Below are 17,915 nucleotides of genomic sequence, written 5' to 3' on the forward strand. Positions count from 1 at the left end.
GTAATTTCTGTTTTTGTTCTTGTTGCAGTGTCCAGCAAGGAAGGCAGGCCTCCCAGGTTGCCAGCAAACAAATTAGTTCGGATTGTGATGAGAAGGAAGCTTGGAAGAGTTCAGATAAAAATGAAAAGGTACAACTTGGACATTTGGAGAGTCTGACAAGTGAAATAGGTGGATTATAATTTTTTTAAAAAGGGATGATAATCATTTTTAAGTTGGTTAATAAGGCCAAAGTGGCATTGCTATAGGATGGAGAATGAAAATGTGAGATAACTGACTAAGACAATGATAGACTTGTCATGTGCCGCACCATGCCGATCCAGGAGAGTTTTTTCTAATTACAGCATTGTAAATACCCACATCAGCCAATGTGCACTTATCTCAAAGAAAGAAAAGCTCGGCAACTTGGTGCCATATGACCTGTTTAGGTCAGGTTTCAATGATCTAGCTTCAAAGGCTTACAACAGGTGTGTAGAAATTCACAAAACACATTAATCTTACCAATTAAAAACAAAATAAGTAAAACTCAAAATACAAAAAGGGTCTAACAGTAAAAAGGAATCAGACAAAGGTAATGGCAAACAGATTACGTCTTGAAGTTATATTTCAACAGGTATTTGATGCTTCTTCAACATCAATACTGAGTAAGAAACAGCAGCATTTGGTTCTATTTACTTCAATCATAGAACAAGAATATTTAGTTTCCCCAATACCAAAATCTTAATCAAGCCAATTAGCAAAGCAATGAAAATGCTCAAAACATTCAACAGGTTTGGCATCTGTGGGGAAATACTGAATGAATGTTTCAGGTTCACAAAGTACTTCAGAATTTCAACATGGAAATGTTAATTTTGCTTCTCTCACTGCAGATACTGCCAGACCTAAGTATTTTTAAACTTTATTTCAAATTTGCAGCATGTGCAGTATTTTAAAATTGTACCAACCAGCAAAGTAACTTTGTGAAGGGACATCATTGCTCTCGGAACAGGAAAAAGTCATTTCATTCCTTGAATGTGTTCCAGGATTCAATGAGACCATGGCTTGTGTGATCTAACTGTGCATACTATTTGTCCATATCCCTTCGATTAACAACTTAAATAAGTGATTTTGCAACAACTGTTGCCTGCAGTAGAATGTTTCACATGTCCAACTATCTTTGCATATGGAAGTGCCTCTAAACCTCAATCCTGAAATTTATAGTCATAATTTAGGATTGCTCAACCTGTGGAAGTACCTTCTACCCAGCTATCAATTCCCTTAATATTCTGAAAACCTAGATTAAATCACTGTTCAACCTTCCAAATTTCAGGAAATAAAAGCTCTTTTTTGTATTTTTGTCTTAACCTGTCCGAATCCAGGTGTCATTCTGGTAAATCTCCCTTCAAGGACAACATATCCTTCTTAAGGAGTGTTGCCCAGAATAGAACACTGTACTTCAGGTGTAGATAAACCAGAACTTTGCATAGCCACAGCATAAAAAGCAAGGGAGTTCTCCCTGGTGCCCTGGGCAATGTTTATATCTCACTCAACATTACAAAACCAGATCAAGCGGTCATTACCATGTAATGATGGGGGGGGGGGGGGGGGGGGGGGGGGTGGCAGCTCTATTTTCTACATTACAACACTAACTACACTTCAAACATACTTCACTGATTGCAAAGCACTTGGAGATTGTGGGCATGAAAACGCATAATATAAAAACATTTTTCTCTTAATCTCCAGTATTCAAGTCCTCTACATTCCACTCACATTTTTGATTATTTTCTGCACCTCATGATATTTTAACACGGTTCATGTTAAAAGTCTCTCTAGATCTGTTTCTTAATGTAAACACTCTCATTCTCTGTGTAAACATACAGTTAAACAATTAAATGGTGATACAGAAATGTCTAATATCACACACTACTTTCACTTGCCAAATATGTAAAGGATTAACAAATGTCTCACTTAATCACTTTGTCAAAACAAATTCAAACTTCAAACATTGATTGTACCATAGAATTGATTATTCAAAACATATACATTGCACTTATTTGCTACAAGGGTTTTGAAGGGTTAACAAATTTCACTAGTGTACCACTTCTTAAAAAGCACGTTGAATAGAGAAACAAGGCTTTATCACCATTTTTAAAAAGCCCTCATCTAATTGAAAATATGCAAGATCTGAAAAGTGCAAGAACGGGTGAATGAGGGCAAAAACATTGGAATTTAAAAGAAAAATGTAAAAAAGAAAAATTTAAACAACAGAGGTGGGGGAGGAACAGTTCAGTTAACTTTTCACCTTTTTTTGCAATAGCTAGAGCTGGTGATAGTTAAAGAAAGGTAAAGGGGGCAGTTGGAGTTCACTTTTCGATTTGCAAAAGCAAAGTCGGATGATTGTTAAAACAAGGGAAAAAGGAGAGAAGTTACGAATTCACTCCACTCCCTTTTTTATAAAGCCAGAATTGGGATAAATTAAAATGAGGAAGGGGGCACAGCTACGAGTTTATTTTTTATTCCCAGGTTTTGTTTTCAGAGTCAAAGTTGAACGAAGTTAAAAACACGGAGAGAGGAGCAGCTGGAGTTCACTTTTCACAAATCCGGGGCTGAAGTGATCATTAAAAGGAAAAGGGAAACGGGGGTGGCCGAAGTTTACTTTACACTCCCACTTTTTGTTTTTGCAAGCCCAGAACCGAGGTGGTAGTGAGCGCAGATGAAAGAGTGTGCAATGTGCAATAGAAATAATACGAGTTGCAACGCAGGCTATGGTTTTTAAGGTTGCTATCCCCGAAGAGGCTGCAGGCAGGCTCACCCAAACGGGGCATGACCGCCCCCAGGAACTGCTCATCCTCCTGGTAGTGATTCTCCTGCAGGGCCTCCAGCAGCTTGAGCAGGACATCCTGCGGCACTTTACACCCCGTCCCCTTCAGCTCGGCAAAGCGGGTCAGGCGGAAATTTTTATCCAACTCATAGTTCTCCGGGTTGAACGTCTCCCTCACCGACATGATCGATAACTCATAGGTGTTTAGCGTGCATAGAGGGGTTTAAAAAAATATCTTCTTTAAAAAAAAAGGAAATGTACACGTGTGTGTATTTTATATATTCACTCTCAACGCTTTAAAAAAGATGTCTCTTCTGTCGCCCTCCTGCTCCTGCTCTCCGCCGAACCTGTGTGCTGAGAGAGACATGGAGATGGTTAACAACAGCCTCCCGTGGCTCTTACAGGGTTAAAATGCTGCTTCTTTTATATTTTGCCGGCCGCTCTGAGGAAATTTTTTTTTTCCCTTTTGGTTAACGGTCGCGGTTTAAATTTTTTAACCCTCGATGGTTCCAGTCGGTGCCTTACCTTCGACCCACGCGCGCGCCTCGGCGGGCAACCCGAGCACCCACAATCCCACGCGCCGGGAGGATCGCGTGCACCAAGCGCGCGCTCCGCCGAGTGAGGGGAAAACGGGAAGCGAAGCGAAGCGCACGCGCAGAGCGCCGGTCGCCTCCCAACACCTAAACTGGTCCTTTGCGAATCCGCGGAGCGCCATTTTTCCGCCCCCAAGACGGCGGGATGACGGAGACTGTGCGCATGCGTACAGATCGGGCGGCCGGCCGTTGATCCGAGAAGGTAAACTCCGTAGAGCCTGTGCGCAGGCGCAATCTCTCTTACCCCTCCGACAGCGAGGAGAATGCGCAAGCGTAACAGTGGAAAAAAAATCAGGAGCCGTCCACTGAGGGGTGGGAGGTTTTGCGCAGGCGTGATTGACGGTGGCCGGCATCTCCATGCTCGCGCGCGCGCGCGAGGTAGGTGAACGAGGATTCTTTGGTGGACGGCGCGAGCTCGCACGCCTTGCCCCCTCCCCCCTATCACGCGCCTGTTAGTCCGCACGCCTTTCAGAGAACAAACTCATTCGGCGCCGGGACGCCGACTAGAGAGGAGCGTAGGTTTTGTTGCTGCGAGTTGTGCGCGCCCGAAACTATTCCCTTTTTTAATTCTTACGTTCCTATCTTTTTGCGAGGAATTGTCGCCAATGAATCGTGTGGTGTGCAGGGGGCTCATTTTATTTTCGGAGGGCCCGCCGACGCTTATCCTGAAGTGGGCCAAATGGCGCCTTTTATTGCCGTCCCCTTTAAGAAGTCATGGCGAAAAAAAATTAAAGGGATTGGCGGAGTTAAATTGAAAGCGATTCTCTTTTTCTTATACTCAGGTAAATGTTGGTCTGTGGCGAATGGTAGTCTTGCACACACTCTCATTTTCAATCTAAAACCATATCCGATGTGCTTTTTGTCCCTTGTGTGGTTGTTAGATGCGACCTTTTTTTGAGCAACTCCACGAGAGACGGTGCCTGTACTTTTAAAGGGAACGTCCCTCCGTATCTGCGGAGGAAATGATTTCTTGTCGGCACACGACTTTTTTTCAAGAGAAAAGATTAAAAGCTTCCACAACCTCAAACCCCCAGCACGCAAAAAGGCGGCAATAGGCCCATTGTTAGTAGATTAAACTGTTGAGTTTTGTGTTCCACTTCATTATTCTTAACTGAAGTGTGTCAACCCTTGTTATATACTATAGAGAAATTTCCCAAACGCACATGCACCTGCCTTGTTCAAGGGCAAATAATGTTTGTATTTCTCTTTGTGGTTTAATTAGTACTAGTTATTGTATGACACGTATAACGTAGAAGCAATTAAATGAATTTTTAGTTTGGTTTAATTCAATTAATTTCAAACTATGTATTTGTCCCATGAAGTCAAATATTTTTGTCTACATATAACCTTGCGTTGAAGTCTTTTTTTTGCATTAAAGACAATTGCTTTTTACATGGTGCATTTAATGTTGTAAAACATTCTATGGTGCTTCCTGAGCTGTATCAGTAAGATATGTTTTTTGACACTAAAAGCAAAATGCTATGGATACTGGAAATCTGAAAAATGAACAGCATGCTTGAGAAACTCAATGGGTCTGGTAGCATGTGTGGAGAGAAGTTAAATGTTTTGATTCAGTGACTGGAATATATGACTCAAAACATTGACTGTATTGCTCTCTTTAAATCAGCGTTTCTCCAGAACTGTTCTTATTCCAGAGATTTTATTCTACTTAAAAAAAACTCTATTGAAGGAAAATCGTGACAGGTGATCAGTAGTTTGATCAGCGATAGTATTTTAGGAATATCGTAGAAGAGATGATGGTTTCAAGAGGGAATGTAGCTTCAGACTGAGACTACTGAAGATGGAATTACTAATGGTGGAGATTTTTAAAATTGCAGGTATATGAAAAACTAGCACTGGAGGAATAAATATATGGCAGATTGAAAAGCAGTGCTGGGGAAATTCTGATCTGGCTGTGTGTGGATAGAAAAAAAGTTAGCTTTGACTACAACATGATTCTTCAATGGTGGTGGATTGTTAGGCTGGAAGAGGCGAGCACATGGAGACATTTAAAAATCAGATGAGGATTTAAAATCAATATCATTAAAGGGGGAATTAGTGAAGGTTGATTGGAGTGTTGAATAAATTTGAAATGAATTAAAATGTAGGTATCAGAAGTTTGGAATGTGTGGAAGTTGGGAGCAGCTGGGCGACCATTGTAATCATGTTGGGTTTCAGCAGCAGATGGATTGAGGAAATCGAAGAAACTTGTTTGTTCAGGATAAAGCCGGCTTGCTTGGCTCTAGCTGTACAAAAGGTTTATTCTTTCCACTACTGACGCTCAGTCACGGAAGTGTATAATATTCACAAGATGCCCTGCAGAAATTGAGCAAAGGTCTTTGCACAACACCTTCCAAACCTATGACCATTTCTTCCTAGAAGGAGAAGGGTAACAAACACGTGGGATTGCTACCACCTGCAAGTTTGGTTGAAGCTTTTCTCCTTCCTGGTTTAGAAATATTGCTACTCTTCAGTATCACTGGGTCAAAATCTTGGAACCCAAAAGAATACTTATCTCAGTGAACCTGAACCCTACTCTTGAAGGCAGTTCACCACCTCAAGTTCAATAAATACTGGCCAAGTCAGCAATGCCCCCATCCTGTGAGTGAATTTTTAAAAATGTATTGGTTCAAGTGACTTGCATTGGCTGCCAATCTAGAAATTTCAATTTTTAAATTCCTCATTGTTGAATTAGAATTCCTCACTGGCTACACCTACGTACTTCTGACTTCTTCCAGCCTCATCTACTCTTTCAGTGTTGATTTCTTGGACACCCGTTGTTCTTAGTTGCTTAACCATTAGTGGCTGTGCCTTCAGCTGTTTGAGCCCTGACATGTGGAATTCCCTTACTATCTCCTTTTAAGACACGTTTAAAACTGAAGAGTCTTATGATGTCAACTTTGATAATCTTCTGATGTGTTTTTGAATACTTTACCCTGTTAAAGATGGTATATAACTGCAAGTTGATATAAGGTCTACAAGACTTGGACCTAAATGACCTCAAGATAAATGAGAGATTTTATTGGTGTGCAGGATGTGTTTGGATGAATTGGTAAGACTTTAATTAATTATTTTATGTACTGGGAGATATACCAATGTGCTCTTAGTGAAATGGGTAAATAGCTACCTTCCCCTTTCCATTAAGAATGTTTTCCTGCAGATTCTTCAGTGCTGTGTCCTATCCAGAAGCAGGAATGTTCAAAAGGACTCAGGAAAACATAAAAGATAGTAATCTGAAAGGAAAAGTCATGCTGGAGGAGGAGAACAGGTCAAATATCATTTGAAAGAAAAACTAGGTTAATGTTAGACTAAAATTCTTGATTCGACCTGATTCAGCTTTTGAATAGCAGCAATTCAATATGCACAAATGGAGCTGTAATGTTTTTACTGACCTTGTTTACTACTATTTTTTTGTTTACTGCTTTTGTCCTGTTTGTATAGAATAAAATATTTAAGACCAGTCTCTGTTATAGACACATGATTGATACTAATTAAGTCGCTATTTTCCATCAAAATATCTTTTACTTGCAAATATCACAGTCATCTTTCAAAACTATAGCCCTTCCTGATTGCAGAGATGTTGGAAGATAGGTTAAATGATCAATGCTTTCACTTGCCACTTTCCTATTGATGCAAATGGGCAAAGGCTTCTGTTGTTTAATTCAGCAGCATTGTTGTGAACCTCAATATAATCATTATTGATCACACTTAAGTGTCATTGACCTCTGTTTTTATCAAAAGATAATTGACTGTTTCTTTGCTTGGGGAGAGAAAAGGTGACTGCACAAAATATTTGGTTTTTGAATTCAACATGAATCCGTTGCCCTCTTGCAAAACTTTTCTTAAAGGTGTTTCTTTCAAACACATTGCTTCCATCACCTCAGGTAGGTAATGATGATTAATAAATTCAAAGGAAACTGGATGAGCACTTAAACTGAAATAAACTTGAAAGGAATAGAGTGGAGAAATGGAGTATAGCTGCGCAGAGCATGGGCAATTCCTTGAAAAGCAGAGTGACCTCCTCCTGTGTCGTACTGACTTTGTGGCTCTATAGTATCCAGCTGGGAATGGTAGCTTCATGCTCTGAGATAAATTGATACTGTTTCAAAAATATAAGGATAATTTAATACTTTTGCAATACCCTGCAGTATAATGGAACAGTTTTTCCATTTTGAAGTTTTCAGTTTGTGAAATGGGAATGTTTAGTTAACAAATATCACCTTTAATGGTCTGTTTGGTATGTCTGTACCTGTACTGCTTAAGTGTATATACATGGAAAATTAAACAAATTCCCAGAGATAAATAATTGTTACATGTTTATTCTGTTTTAAGGTAGAAATCAATCTGCAGTCATTAATTTTTTGAAACACACACAAATAACTTGAAAGGACCTTGAACGAAGATTCATTTTGTTTTGAGAGGAGTATTTCTTTGCAAGGTTCCCCTTTCATTTATTGAGTAAATGGACTGCATGACTTCAGCACTGATCTCTCAGTGTAGCAGATTTAATATTGAGCCTAGGCAAAGATGGATCATATAATTAAAAATAATACTGAGATATTCTGTTCTTGTCCAATCTTTCAGATATAAAATTTATACAAGGGTCCATCTAGTGAGTTTTTTCCTATTTTAAAAGTATAAATAGGAAGCAGAGTAAGCCTTACTCTTGTCACAATTGAGTGGGAAATCTTTCATTGTGATGTGGTTAGTGACATTTAAATCGATGGAGTGTTTTCCTCTATTGTTTATTTCTCCCACTTAGTCATGCCACATGCACCAATTCTAATTCTCTCTTCCCCCCCCCCCCCCCCCCCCCCCCCAACCAGTCACCAAACTTGACCAAACATTTGAGTAAACTTAGACACTAGGGTTGCAATGTTCTTCACCCATGCTTTGCTAACTCCTGTTTCACAATGCTAACTCATCCAGAGGTCTGTAGCCAACATTTAAGTCAAAACATAAAGCGCACGTTCTCTCCCTTGTTGATCTCCACTGATTGCCTGTCTCCACCGCCCCAGAAAAACACATTAAAAGTTATTGCTTTGAAACTATAAATTTAGATCAAACAACAATAGAAAATGCTGAACATACTTGGCAGATTGGTTTGTACCTGTGGCAAGAGAAAGTGTTCATTTTCAGGTCTTTACTCAAGATTTCCTACACTGCAGTTTATTACTTGTACAAATTAAGTTCATTGTTAATGTGCCTCAAATTGGTTAAGAGTATGAAATAATTATGGATTATTTATTCCACTGTTTTGGATTGAATCATTACTGACAAAATATTTAAGTGAATTTTGTTAAATGACTTTTTTTTGCTTTTGATGCTCTAAATTTTTGACCAGAACAGTTCAAGCTGTTTTCTTTCTAGCTATCCCTTAGCAGCTCCTGATATAGCACTCCTGAGACTGGTTCTGTTCTCACACGAAGCCAATCTGGCACAAGACCAATGTTCTTTCTTTGACTCTCATCACTCCCCATTATTAACAATTAGGAAACAGTATGAGGTGGGGGGAAGAATTACCCATCAAAGATCAACCTTAAATATTGTTTGTTTTTATAAATTCATCTACTTTGCATTATAACCTTCAATATCCTGGAGGGAGTAAAATTAAGTAAGGAGAAACGATCAAAGGAGATATTGTGAACTTGGGTTGCTGTCATGCAAACTTGTGTAGTTATTGATAAATGTTTGCATTTTGACTTATGCCGTAAGCTTTGACTATAAATTTTTTCAATTTAAGTAGGAAGTAGAATCCACATGTGATGAAATCTTACACTATTTGGATCTTAAAGCTACTGTAGCCCTTTGCAAAGTTGAATTTAAAATGTTCCCAGATGGTTCTTTCAGAAAACACCATTTTACTTGGCACCTAACTATTGTTTTTAAGCAGCTGGTGGTGACAAGATAACTTCCAAACTGTGTTGCACAGTTTGCATCTGCACTGCAAAAAACATTTTGTCTGAATGTAAACTTGTATATGATGTATGACTATTGACTGTAGTGTCGATATTCACACTTGCAGCTGCTGTAGAGTTATGCAGAACATGATATGTAGTTCTTGTCAAAGCAAAACTGTCATAGAGATGTACAACATGGAAACAGATCCTTTTGGTCCAACTCGTCCATGCTGACCAGATATCCCAACCCAATCTAGTCCTACCTACCAGCACCCAGCCCATATCCCACCAAACCCTTCCTATTCACATACCCATCCAGATGCCTTTTAAATGTTACAATTGTATCAGCCTCCACCACTGCTTCTGGCAGCCCATTCCACACACCCACCACCCTCTGTGTGGAAAAGGTTGCCCCTTAGATCTCTTTTAAATCTTTTCCCCCCTCACCCTAAACCTATGCCCTCTAGTTCAGGACTCCCTGACCCCAGGGAAAAGACCTTGTTTATTTACCCCATCCATGCCCCTCATGATTTTATAAACATCTATAAGGTTACCCTTCAGCCTCTGACGCTCCAGGGAAAAAGCCCTATCCTGTTTAGCCTCTCCCTATAGCTCAAATCCCCCAACCCTGGCAACATCCTTCTAAATCTTTTCTGAACCCTTTCAAGTTTCACATCATCCTTCCGATAGGAAAATCAGAATTGCACGCAATATTCCAAAAGTGGCCTAACCAATATCCTGTACAGCCACAATATGACCTCCAAACTCCTCTAATCAATACTCTGATTAATAAAGGAAAGCATACCAAACTCCTTCACTATCCTATCTACTTGCACCTCTACTTTCAAAGAGCTATAAACCTGCACTTGATGGTCTCTTTGTTCAGCAACACTCCACAGGACTTTACCATTAAGTGTATAAGTCCTATTAAGGTTTTCCCAAAATGCAGCATCTCACATTTATCTAAATTAAACTTCATCTGCTACTTCTCTGCCCATTGGCCCATCTGATCAAGATCCCATTGTAACCTGAGATAACCTTCGTTGTCCACTTTGGTGTCATCTGCAAACTTACTAACTATATATCCCCTATGTTCACATCAAATCATTTATCTAAATGATGAAAATTAATGGACCCAGCACCGATCCTTGTGCCACTCCACTGGTCACAGGCCTCCAGTCTGAAAAACAACCCTCCACCACCATCACCTTCTGTCTTCTACCTTCAAGCCAATTCTGTATCTAAATGGCTAGTTATCCTTGTATTCCATGAGATCTAACCTTGCTAACCAGTTTCCCATGGGGAACCTTGCCAAATGCCTTACTGAAGTCCATATAGATCACATCTGCTCTGCCCTTATCAATCCTCTTTGTTACTTCTTCAAAAAACTCAATCAAATTCGTGAGACGTTATTTCCCATGCAAAGGCCATGTTGATTATCCCTAACCAGTACTTGCTTTTCCAAATACATGTAAATCCTGTCCCTCAGGATTCTCTCCAACAACTTGTCCCCCACCGACATCAAGCTCACCCTGGCTTGTCCTTACCACCTTTTTTAAATAGTGGTACCATGTTAGTCAACCCCAGTTTTCTGGCACCTCACCTGTGACTATTGCCCAAGGCTGGAATTTAACTCTGGTCCCTAATGATGTCAAACAGTAGTGCTGACAACTGAGCCACCGTGCCTTAGTAATATCTCAAAACTATTTAAGAAACTAAAGCTAAGTGCAAATGTAAACAATAGTTTAAATTAAGTATCGAGGTTCTCAAAATGTTTTCAATGTTATTTCATCTGGAAAATCGGGGATCCCTTATTCCTAACTGTGAAGTAGGACTTACAGGGTGTAACAGAATCTACAGCCACCTATTCGTGTAAATATTTTATTTTGACATGTAAAACAGGTCTCTTCTTTGAAAGGATAAGATTAAAGGATAAATGCACACAGATTCTAGGAAACTGTGTGCGTTTATCAAACAGACTAAAATGGAGCAGTGGTTTCCCAGTTTTGAAACTCAAAGCACCATTGGACACCTTGTTAATAAATGACTACTTAACAAAAATTTAATAACTTTAATCAATAATGAATACAAGTTGTCGACAAAATGAATGTAATACAAGGTAGTCAAAATCCTTAATCATTATCCAAATTTTTTAAAAAATCAGCCAATGCACCAAAATTCACTGATATCAATCTTTCCACCAAAGAAATATAACTATCAGATTAATTTGATAGTGGATGTGAGTTTGCTCGTTGAGCTGGAAGTTTCAGTTTCAGATGTTTTGTCACCATACTAGGTAACATAATCTGAGCCTCCGCTGAAGCAATGGTGTTATGTCCTGCTTTGTGTTTGTGTTTAGGTTTCTTTGGGGCGGCGCTGTCACCTCCAGCTTTTTTCTCTGAGGATCGTAGATGGGGTCCGAGTCAATGTTGATGGAGTTGCAGTTGGAAGGTTGTGCTTCTAGGATTTCCTGTGCATGCCTCTGTTTGGCTTGGCTGAGGCTGGATATGTTGTCCACAAAAGACTAAAACACTTGGTACAGGATTCATACCACTCCACTCACTCCACCCAAGAATTCCTGAACACCATCAAAGACACCAAGATAGAAGAGGATGAAATAATAATCTCCTTTGGCGTTACAGCCCTGTTCACATCCAACAACATCAACCTGGCCAAAGAAACGCTCACTACACTATTAGAAGAACCAAAGAAACAAACACCAACTTCATCAACAAAAATAACATTGTCAAGCTAGTGGACTTATGCCTCACCACCCACTTCAATTTCAATAACAAGACCTACAAGCAAATCATCAGAACACCCATGGGATCACTAATATCAGGATTCCTAGCAGAAACAGTAATGCAGACACTCAAACACACAGCTCTCCCAACCATCCAACCCAAATGTTGGGTCATCTATGTGGATGATAGCTTTGTCATCACTAAATGAAACAAATTAGAGGAAACCTTCAAGACCATCAAATAACATCCTTACTGGCATAAAATTCACAAAAGGAAAACAACAACAAACTGCCATTCCTAGATGTCAGAGTAGAACAAACAGTTAATGGGGAACTTCAAACCCATGTCTACAGGAAACAACACATATGTACCAAATACTGAACTACAGAAGCAACCATCCCAATGCCCACAAAAGAAGCTGCATTCGAACATTATTTCAACAGGCCACCACACACTGCAGCAATGAGGAACCACACAGAGCAGATGAAAATCACTTCTATAGCGTATTCAAGAAGAACGGATACCCAATAAATAGTCTGCCGAATTCTCAGCAACAAACCCAAACAAGCAGACAAAATGCGCCCAAAACCTTAGCCACTTTACGCTACATCAAAGACATCTCTGAAATGACTGCCAGACTATTCAGACCCTTTGGCATCATGGTAGCCCACCAACACATGAAAACAGCAGCTAATTAACTTAAAAGACCCTATACAGACAACAAGCAAAACCAACATCATTTACAAAATACCTTACAAGAACTATAATAAACACTACTTTGGACAAATTGGCAGAAAACTAGCCACCAGGATACATAAACATCAACGAGCCACCAAAAGACAGACCCACTATCACTAGTATCCTTACATACAGATGAGGAAGGACACCACTTGGACAGGGACAACACATCCATCCTAGGACAAGCCAAATAGAGACATGCAGAAGAATTCCTAGAAGCATAGCAATTCAATTGGAACTCTATCAACAAACACATCGATTTGGACCCCATCGACCATTCTCTGAGAAAAAGAACTGGAAATGACATTGCCAATTCAAAGAGACCTAAACACATAAGCAGAAAGCAGGACATAACACCAGTGCTTCACTGGAGGCTCACTGATGATGTTACGTAGTATAGTGATGAAACGCTTGAAACCAAACCTTCTAGCTTAGCGAGCAAACTCACGTCCAGAACCTCAACCTGAGCTACAAATCTTTTCAAAACTCATTTGATAGTACAGCAAAACTGGATATTCCTCCAATAAGATATCATTCCTCTGAATTTGAACCGATTCAACGTTTGACACTAAACCAAATGCTGAACAGGTTAGCACATAACTGATGTCGTTACGTATGTAGTAATGTGGATTCGGTGAGAAACAAGTTACATTTGACAACCTCATTACAAGTTTTGAGCAACGTTTCACTTCAAGAATAAATAAGTCGACATAACTGAATCCAAGACTATAAGTGCTTCTGTAATCCTTTGTCTGTGGTCTTCAGCATGTCATGTTTAGATACTCTGAAGTCCCTTGCTATAGTGAGTAATGAAAGTCTTTCTAAACACACTGGATTTTTGTCTGGTCTCTCTGCAGATAAGGGTTAGGTTAGCCAGGCAACAATCAGACTCTGGGAATTCCTCCAATAAACATTTCATTTCAAGAACAAATAAGATATGGGTAAAATCATACTTCAATAGTCGATACCAACTCCCAGCAGAATCTATAGATCATTTCATTAACAACCTGTATTTACGATCTGAACTGTATAACTATGCAAACTTACAATGAGCTCATTGGCATGAGAATAGTCATTGGTCTTTTAAATAAATCAGTTACTGAACTTCAATCAAAAGAGGACCTAGCTTTGATAACCACTTTAAACAGCAGTGGATAAAGTATTTTGAAAATATTTACAGCAAAAATTCAATTTAATGCAGAACACTATACAGGGAATGTTTACTACTTCAAGCACATAGAGCATTTGACCAGAGGAAATAGACCTCTCAACTTAAAACCATGTGACAACTTCAATGTGAAACCCTAAACAGTTTAATGCTTCAATATTTTGTCACAGGTGTAGTTCTAAAATACCACATCACTGAAGAGAAAACAATCTAGCTTTACTTCAACAATGTAGTCATTGTACGTAAAGAGGTCACTTCTTGAAGATGTCTTAATCTAAAGAACCTACCAAGCAACAGACCACATTGTTTTCAAGCCAGAAGGTATATTCATGCTTTTGAACAGAACCTGGAACAACAGCAAATACCTGTATCTTTATATGAAGAACAACTAGTTATGGAAAACCAATAATACCTGGCCTATGACAAATTAACCAGCCATCTAATGTAAACTTCTTAGAAGTAATTTCCATGCAATCAAATTTAAGCTGGATATGGGCACCAATGTCATAGTTATCTCAGATGATAGTCCACAGTTAGCTAAGGTGAACATTTAACCACATATATTTAAAACTGTGTGCAGCTGGAGGTACTTAATCTATAATTAAGAATTTAAAGTGATACAGCACAGAAATAGACACTTCAGTCCAACTTCTCCACACCAACCAGACACCCCAATCTGACCTAGTTCCATTTGCTAGCATTTGGCCCTCATATACCCATCCATATGTCTTTTATATGTTGTAATTGTAGTCAAATCCATGACTTCCTCCAGCATCTTCCATACTTGCATCACCCTCTGCATGAAAAAGTTTCGCCTCAGGTCCTTTTTTAAATCTTTCCCATCTCACCTTAAAGCAATACCCTCTAGTTTTGGACTCCTCCATCTTAGGAAAAACACTTGGCTATTAACCCTATCTCTGCTCTTTATGATTTTATAAATTTATAGGTCACCCCTCACCCACTGACACTTCAGGGAAAGAAAGCCATACCTATTCAGCCACATGTTATACTGTTATTCAAAGATCACATATATGAGGAGAAAGTATACATAATCAGTAACCAGCAATCTTTTCCATTGTGTAAGAAGGCATTTTACACAAATGGTGAACAATGTCTGAGCGCTAGTTTTCCAAATTATTTTAAAGATTGTAAGGGGCTTCACATTTTCCCAAAGTTGCTTTGAAAGCTGACATCATATCACACGTCTCTTTACATCTAGGAAAATCTCTCATCTACTAACAGAAAAAAGTAAAGGACATGGCCAATATGGGTGTTATTCCCCTGTGACTAAACTTACATAATGTTGCTGAGGTATGGTCACAGTTCCCAAGCCCAGTGATTCCATTTGAATTTGTGTGGATTTCACACAAAGTTACTAAAAAAAAATCCTTTGTCAAAGTTTGATAAGTTGGCTATGCTTCCCACCAGAAGAATATTTACAAAACTGGATGCCAACAGTGAGTTTTGGCAGGACCTTCTCATTGAGATATCTGGACTCCTCACACACTATCATTATCCCTTTTGGTCAATACTGTTTTAATGGACTGTCCTTTGGTATTAGAGTTTTCCGATGTACTATGCCCAACATTGTACAAAGGTTAAATGGTGACATATGCCACATGGATGATATCCTCATACATGCTCAAACTACCCAGTTCCATGACTGGAATGTGCACAATGTTCTGAAACATTTACAAGAAGCCTTATGCTGAATGATAATTCTGAACTTTCTAGGGATTCCATTGGTTCCTTCGGTCACATTGTAAATAAGGATAGGACACAGGCTGATCCACAGAAAACTAAAACAAAGACTTCCAGCTCCAAAATCTTCACTGGTGTCTGAGCATGGTCAGTCTTTTGGCGAAGTTTGTAACCATGTCTTGACTCTATTATGGAACCCTTGAAAATTCTTTTAAGAAAGTCACAAGCTTAGTATTGAGCTGCAATAATAACAGATGAGCTATCAGAATGTTAAGAACATGCTGACTTCCATCACTGTCTTCCCACAATTATTGCTATGGATACCTCAGCCACAGGTAGTGAGGTGGTTCTTGTTCAGGGATAGCCAGAATTTACATGTTGAATGTGGAAACCTGGTTAGCCATCAAGATAGAGGCTATAGCAGTTATATGGGCCTGTGAAAATATTTTTGGTGGCATTTTGTGCCACAAAGTCATGATTGAGACCAATCATAAATCTTTGGTCACCCTACTGGATGAGGAAGAGTTAAAACCATTATACACAAGGAGGTATTTTTGTTATCTCAGATTTAGGAGTGTGTCATATAAGACTCAATACGTCTGAGGGAAGTATCTGACATTGGTAGATGCACTCAGATTTGATGTCAGTGATTCTGGGGCTGATCTATACTTGTGTGCCCAGGCAACAACATTATCTTGGCTGCCTTGCTAAACAAGTGTCACCTCATCAGGGAGGAACCAAGTGATTTCTCAGTTTATAGACCACATTGAAAACACTTACTTTGAATACAAACAGCACTTCATTATCATTGAAGATTTACTGGCTTTTGATACTCAACTGGTCAATGCAGAATGATATTCTTTGGAGGATTCATCAAAAACAATTAGGCACTAAGTGCAGATAAGTCCTCTTGTCTTGGAAAGACTGAGTCTTGTACGAGACTCCTGAAGCAAATTTGTTATACACATGGAGACATTTTGCTAACTCATTTTCATACTGATAAGATAACCAAAGATTTTTGATTTTGGTAGGCCAGGAATCTCCAACCAGTAAAAGGACCTAATGTTAATTGTAATAGTTGTGCCATATATAACAAATAATGTTAGGGACATCTCCATTCTACCAACTTTCCTTATAGACTTACAACTTGTTTGTACATGGACCATTTCATGTATGAAGGCCATTTTTACAACCATGGTTGGTCTGGAGTCACATGCAGGCTAGCCCAAGTAAGCATGGCTGAATTCCCTTCTTCATAGTAGTGAACCAGATAGTTTTGTTTTATTGACAATCATTACATGATTACCATTAAGTTAGCTTTTTAAAATTTTTATTAAGTTAAAATTTCAAGATTTGCCTCAGTGGGATTCTAACCCATGTCATCAGGATTTGGAGATGCCGGTGTTGGACTGGGGTGTACAAAGTTAAACATCACACAACACCAGGTTATCGTCCAACAGGTATAATTGGAAGCAAACTAGCTTTTGGAGCAGCGCTCCGAAAGGCAGTGTACTTCCAATTAAACCTGTTGGACTATAACCTAGTGTTGTGTGATTTTTAACCATGTCATCAGAAAATTCTTGGGTCTCTGTATCTCTATCCAGTCCAATAATATTATCACTAAGCCACCATCTCTCCACCTATTTGAATCTATAGGATTGACATTGCACAAAGAACACTGATCTCATACAAGGTGTTCAACATAGATCCATCTCAATAGTGCTTGGGAGAAGAAACAATGGTTATGAATCATGACTAGAGATATTAACACCACTTCCACTGGAGCAGAGAAGATTTGATTTGCCATCTTTTAAAATTCTGAATGTCTTTAACAGAGGAAGTGTGGAAAAAACAATTTCTTCTTGATACTCTGCTGAAAATCTAATTCATGCTTTGTTAGTGATGGGACTCCTTTATTCCAATGTTCAACTGGGCAAACTCTAGCTTCCACCTTCCATAAATTTAACCAAATCCTGAACTCTTTATCTTATCTGACTACTCTTCTGTGAGGCATTTCAAAGACACTGTATGAATGCATGTTGTTTGGGAGCCAGTTACAAGTTGTCATTCAATTCAAAGCTAAAAAAGTGAGAAGAGAATCCAGAAATCCTTTACACACCAGATGGTTAAACCAGAGAATACTTTTCTAAGATTACTGGTTGAATAAGATATCATTTTAAAGGAAATTTAATATATTTCTAAGTACAGACTATGACAAGGAGGCATAAGATCAGCTTCGGAATGCTCACGTAAAAGAGCTAACATTGACTCAAA

At 39.1% G+C, this 17,915-nt stretch overlaps 1 protein-coding gene and 1 long non-coding RNA gene across 3 annotated transcripts in view; one reads left to right on the forward strand and one right to left on the reverse strand.

The window, feature by feature from the left end:
- Window positions 1-4,061, reverse strand: part of sephs1 (selenophosphate synthetase 1) — a 58,147-nt gene extending 54,086 nt beyond the window's left edge. The window contains exons 1-2 of one of the 2 annotated variants that reach the window (XM_072563047.1): window positions 3,965-4,061; window positions 2,789-3,151 (exon numbers count right to left, since the gene is read on the reverse strand). In XM_072563047.1, the coding sequence (XP_072419148.1) occupies window positions 2,789-2,981 (193 nt within the window). In that variant the 5' untranslated portion in view covers window positions 2,982-3,151; window positions 3,965-4,061. Of the gene's footprint in view, window positions 1-2,788; window positions 3,152-3,322; window positions 3,440-3,964 lie in introns of those variants that run through there. The other variant, XM_072563046.1, reaches the window with a different exon arrangement.
- Window positions 4,014-13,491, forward strand: LOC140467025 (uncharacterized). Its single transcript, XR_011955327.1, has 2 exons — window positions 4,014-4,172; window positions 11,650-13,491. It is a non-coding gene; the product is annotated as an uncharacterized lncRNA (long non-coding RNA).
- Window positions 13,492-17,915: the final 4,424 nt, after the last annotated feature.

Source organism: Chiloscyllium punctatum, chromosome 44 (genome assembly GCF_047496795.1).
Source record: "Chiloscyllium punctatum isolate Juve2018m chromosome 44, sChiPun1.3, whole genome shotgun sequence".
In the NCBI taxonomy this organism is placed as follows: Eukaryota; Metazoa; Chordata; class Chondrichthyes; order Orectolobiformes; family Hemiscylliidae; genus Chiloscyllium; species Chiloscyllium punctatum.